General features: G+C 38.4%; 1 protein-coding gene across 1 annotated transcript; it reads right to left on the bottom strand.

Annotated features, from left to right (window-relative positions):
• Positions 1-702: 702 nt before the first annotated feature.
• Positions 703-3496, bottom strand: FTIP1 (C2 calcium/lipid-binding plant phosphoribosyltransferase family protein). Its single transcript, XM_068638063.1, has one exon. The coding sequence runs from the start codon at positions 3255-3257 to the stop codon at positions 867-869; it is 2391 nt and encodes a 796-aa protein (XP_068494164.1). The 5' UTR covers positions 3258-3496; the 3' UTR covers positions 703-866.
• Between the last annotated feature and the right edge of the window lie 1400 nt (positions 3497-4896).

The following is a 4896-nucleotide window of genomic DNA, read 5'->3' as shown; positions in this document are numbered from 1 at the left end:
AAAGAAAAAAAATAGAAACATATTTCGGTTTATATATATTCCAGAACAGAACACAAAATTTAACACTTCAGAAACTCAAAAATTACACATTCCAGATTACGTAATCCAGATCCTAATTAGACAAGTCTACCGGATTATATAATCCAAAACCTATTTAAGAACTACCAATACCAGGTTATATAATCCAGAACTTATATAAACTATAAACTCTACCCGATTACATAATCCAAAACACAAAAGTTACAATCGGATTACATAATTCAAAACCTATTCAACAACTAATAATACCAGATTAATCTGGATCCAATTTAACCATCTAACACTACTAGATTACTACATGTCATTTGAAGGACTTCTGCCAAATTCAAATTAAAATAGAAAATCATTAAATCTATTGACCTATGGATGAAGAGGGCAACGTGAATGATGGAGGACAACGGGGAAGATCTTTGAAGGAGGTGGAAGTTTTGGAGGGAGGTGGGAGTGAAAGGGTACACTGAACGAACATAGGTTAAAAGATAGAATTAGGTTAAAGTAAAAATTAGGTTATATTTTAATATTTTTTACTGAAGGATACAATGGTAAAATCGATTTTAGTATGACTGTGACTGAAGATGAAGAAGTAATGAGTTTGATAAGTATGAATTAGATTAATATCGCAGTTTATGAATCATAACGTGTATCACTAACACAAAATCAATATTAGGAGAAAATGTTGCGGAAGCTTCATTGTCAAGGACAATGCCATGTAACAGAAGAATGAAAATTTTGATTACAAGATGAACCAGAAGGTATAAAAATGAATGATGCAGTACAGAAAAAAAAAAAAAGCGTAATGACATGATCTCCATGATTGATTTGGAAGCTCAAAGCATGTTATCTGCACGAGATGACAACCTCTTGAAGAAATTACTAGGCAGTGTGGGTAGCTTGCTTCTGAACTTGGGGTGCCTGAGCCAGAAAATGGCAGCCACTGAAGCCACAACCTTGAAGGGTGTGACATACAATGCCACAGCAGCAATGAGGCAGAAAACGATGAAGAGGCTTGTGGCTCTTGGGTCTCTCCAACTGAGCAGGGTGTGAAATCTCTCACCCTGAGTTGCAATGTCTCCAACCACAGTTTGTATTCTCCCAGCCACACTCCTGAGCCGATCATACCTCATTCTGATCACATCCTGAGCCTTTGAAGTGGGAAAAGTGTCAAACTCCTCATCAAGTTCATCTGGCCGTGCTGCTTCTGCCCAAGAGAGTTTGGTGTCCATTTCTGGAGGGTGCCTTGGCCTGAACCTGAAGTTCCATATTCCAATGAGGAACATGTAGAGGAACATGGTGGGGAGGATCAGTTCAGGGTAGCATATCAAGATGAAAAAGAGGACATGCACTAGAATTGTGGTCACTGGATTCTTCCACTGTTGCACCTCACCTAGCCACCTGCTCATTGATATTGCACCTGAAAAGAGTGACACAATCCTGAAGAAATTGGCTTTGCTTCTTCTCATGCTCCATATGTGAGAGTCCACATCCAGCATGTACTCCACAACCTCTTTCCTCAGGGGTGGCTCTGCCCTCCCAAGCCTCACTGCCACAATGTTCATAGCCTGGTACCTCAAACTTTCCAACTGGTTCACAGTGAATGGATGCAGGTAATGCATTTTTGGCAAAAAAGGGTGTCCATAAAGGTAGATGATGTGAGCCATGGAGAGACAAGTGAAACGAATGGCCAATTGAAGTTCCCCCATCTTCTTCAATCCAGAGGGTTTCAGAACAAGAAGAGGGTATGAGTTTGTGTAAATCCTATCCATTTCCAAGGTTGACAAACGAATCCTTACCTTACCAATTCTTGAGTCAATTTTGGCTCCACTTCCTTGAGTTTGCCCTCCACCACCCAAATGGCAGTTGTCAAAGACTCCAAAAGTTATGACAGTGCAAGGGTCATAGACTTCCCATGTGTATTGCTCATTCCATTTTGGATTAAAGCTCTCGGTGATTGTTCTAGTTCTCACCCATTTCTGACCATACTTGGCCACACAATAAGCATCTGTTGACCCTTTACCATTGTTTGTCTTCATAGATTGGAGCCCTTGAGCACTCAATATCCCCACTTCAAGAATCCCAATTGGCTGCTTCCAAAGTTGTCTAGCAGTTGGCCTTGTGTCACTGATGTACATTGTGAATTCATCTAGCACATGATAAGCACCCTCAAGACACACCCTTAGGTGAATCCTACTTGAGAACTTGGTCTCATTCCTCTTGTCACCCTCCAACACACCAAAGCCAAACCTCTCAAGGTTGTACCAGTGTGAGTGCACTGTTCGGTGATCCAAACGGATCTCAAATTTGTTAAGTGGCAAGGCTATTCTTGCCACAACCTCATCCTTTCCAGGGGAGGCCTTGTTCTCCACTGTGAGCACAAGCTTCTCCTCAAAGGGCTCAGCTGCCACAAACACCAAATCTTCATTCCACATGGGGTTTGGTGTTTTTGCTGGACACAGCTTGGTCTTGAGCACTTGTTGTCCAACTTGACCCTTCACAAAAACTTGGGGTGGCTGGCTTTTGTCCTGTGGCTCCACATCTTGAGCTTCAATTACATTAACCCTCAGATACCATAGTTTTGGGTTAACATAAACCTTTGATCTGATATTATAAACCCCTTCTCCCTTAACTGAAGCAGAATCTGAATGCCAAGCCTCAGGGAATGCTTCATCAGCTTGTGTCCCCATCCAAACTGCAAGCATGATCTCTCCTCTACTCCTTGCTTCCCCTCTCAGATTCTCAAGCCTATACCACTGAGGAGCCAAAGGGCTATCTGGGGGTACCCTTGTTGGCACTTCATGCATGTCAAATTCCACTTTCCCAATGTAGTCATCTCTAGCCACCATCTCTTTGTCTCTCACAAAGACCTCAACAACAGAGGACTGAATCTTCTCCTTTGAGAATGCAAAAACCTGCTTCCACTCAGGGCTGGTCTTCTTCTCAAAGTGCCTTGTTTTCCCCTTGTAGTTACCAACCTTCACTTCAACATAAGGGTCAAGGTTGCTGGTGACAGGGTTTGGTGGAAGGTCCTTGGCCTTCACAACACGCACATAGAGGTAGAACATCTGTTCCACCAAGTCATAAGTGCTTGTGGCTCTCTCACTGTATAACCAACCACTCCCTCCACGTTGCCCTCCATGTGGCCACCTTTCTCCAAGGTCTGGCTTTGTGTCCTTCAACTTGTAGTCCTCTTGGTTTCCCTTTGGTGCTGCTTGAGAACTCATGGTTTTGACTTTGGAAACTTCACCTTTCAAATTTCTTCTTGGAGGCTAAGGCCACAAATTCTATGTCCCTTCCCTTTCAGAAATGAGAATCAGGGTGGTAAATTGCTAGTGAAACAGAACATGAAAATTGGAGAAAGACAAACATTGGAGTCTCTCAAACATAGAAATGTGAGTCTAAAGTTTTGTGACATTTTATGGCACTAACATGAAAACTACTTACATGTTCGAATCATTTAGTGGTCCTCTGGTACTCCTCACTCCTTTGTTGCTTTATTCATTCATTATTTTAATTTTAATTTAATTTTGACTCAATATTAAGTGCTTGGTTGATTGAGCTTATTTTTTTTAAGCAGAAAAAAACATCAATCAGTTGTGTGATAACTTTTCTGAAAATGCTTTTCAAAAATAAGTGATCATACTTATAAGAGAACCGATATACTGAGTTGAAAATTATATATTAAATTGTATTATATAAAAGTTTCTAAACTTCAATTATTTTATTTCAATCTCAATTTTAATCATAACCAATATTGTAAAATCAAAATAAAATTTAGTACAGTTTATAAAGGCTAACTCAAATGCTATACCAATATTAAAAGATTTTTTTTTCCTTTGTATATCATAAGATTTGTATCAATTTCAAGAAACTTTATGAACAGAGAATCATTGTGCCAAACACGGTTCAAGGATAACTTTCTTCTTTCTTTGCAGTTTCCTCTTTCAAAAGTCACTTTTATGAAAACTATAGAATATTTATTTAGGCATATAGAAAATTAAGAGGAACCCAATAAAGATGGAAAATGCTGATTGAGAAAATGATACCAATGTGCTTTCTTTTTCCTTTTTAATTTATTTATTTGGCTAAAGATATGAATGTGCTTTCTAACTATGCTAGAGGAACATTCCCCAATTTTGTGGTTCATGTAAACACTTTGATAATTAAAGTAAAGATAAGAAAAAGCACTCGTTAAAATTCCAAATTTTTTTGTAAAGGTTTATTGACACCCCACTTGAGAAGACAAAGATAGTCTTTTAGAATAAAATGGAGGTAGACTTGAACATAATCGCTGTCTACTTTCATTGATTCTCTTGTCTCTCTTCCATAACTTTTTCTAGTGACAAATTTTGTGGCTGAAAGACCATTTTGCCATTAACCTATCTTGTTGTGGAAACTTTGAGATATGTATTGCGTTGAAGAAGACACGAGTTATAGTGAATAATAAAGAAGATGAAACAAGTAAAGGGTAGATTTTGAGCCCAAAGAAAAAGGAGAAAGCATAATGAAAAGGCTATGGTGTAAGTGAGGCTTCAAAAGATGCTTTAGAACGTTATTCTCTTGTCTTTATTCGTCTTTAAGTTAATGTTAAATAGAGATGGGAATTTTTGGTAGTGGAAAGGATGAGAAATTCCATAGATTTAGTCCAATAATGATGTGCATACTTCCACCGCCACAAGGTTCTGTTTTCTTGGGTGTGAACATCTACTTCATAATTTCAACCCAATTTCTATTCAATGCTCATATATTGTTGTGTAGATCATATTGATTAAAGATGATAATATTTCATTGTATATAAGTGGATGTAAATCTTATCCGAGTCAATTTTATAGGGTTGAGTTAGATTTAAAATTCATTTTATAA

Source organism: Phaseolus vulgaris, chromosome 7 (assembly GCF_051622355.1).
Source record: "Phaseolus vulgaris cultivar YP4 chromosome 7, ASM5162235v1, whole genome shotgun sequence".
Classification (NCBI taxonomy): domain Eukaryota; kingdom Viridiplantae; phylum Streptophyta; class Magnoliopsida; order Fabales; family Fabaceae; genus Phaseolus; species Phaseolus vulgaris.
Note: the sequence above shows the minus strand (reverse complement) of the source record. Positions and strands in the feature narration are given on the sequence as shown.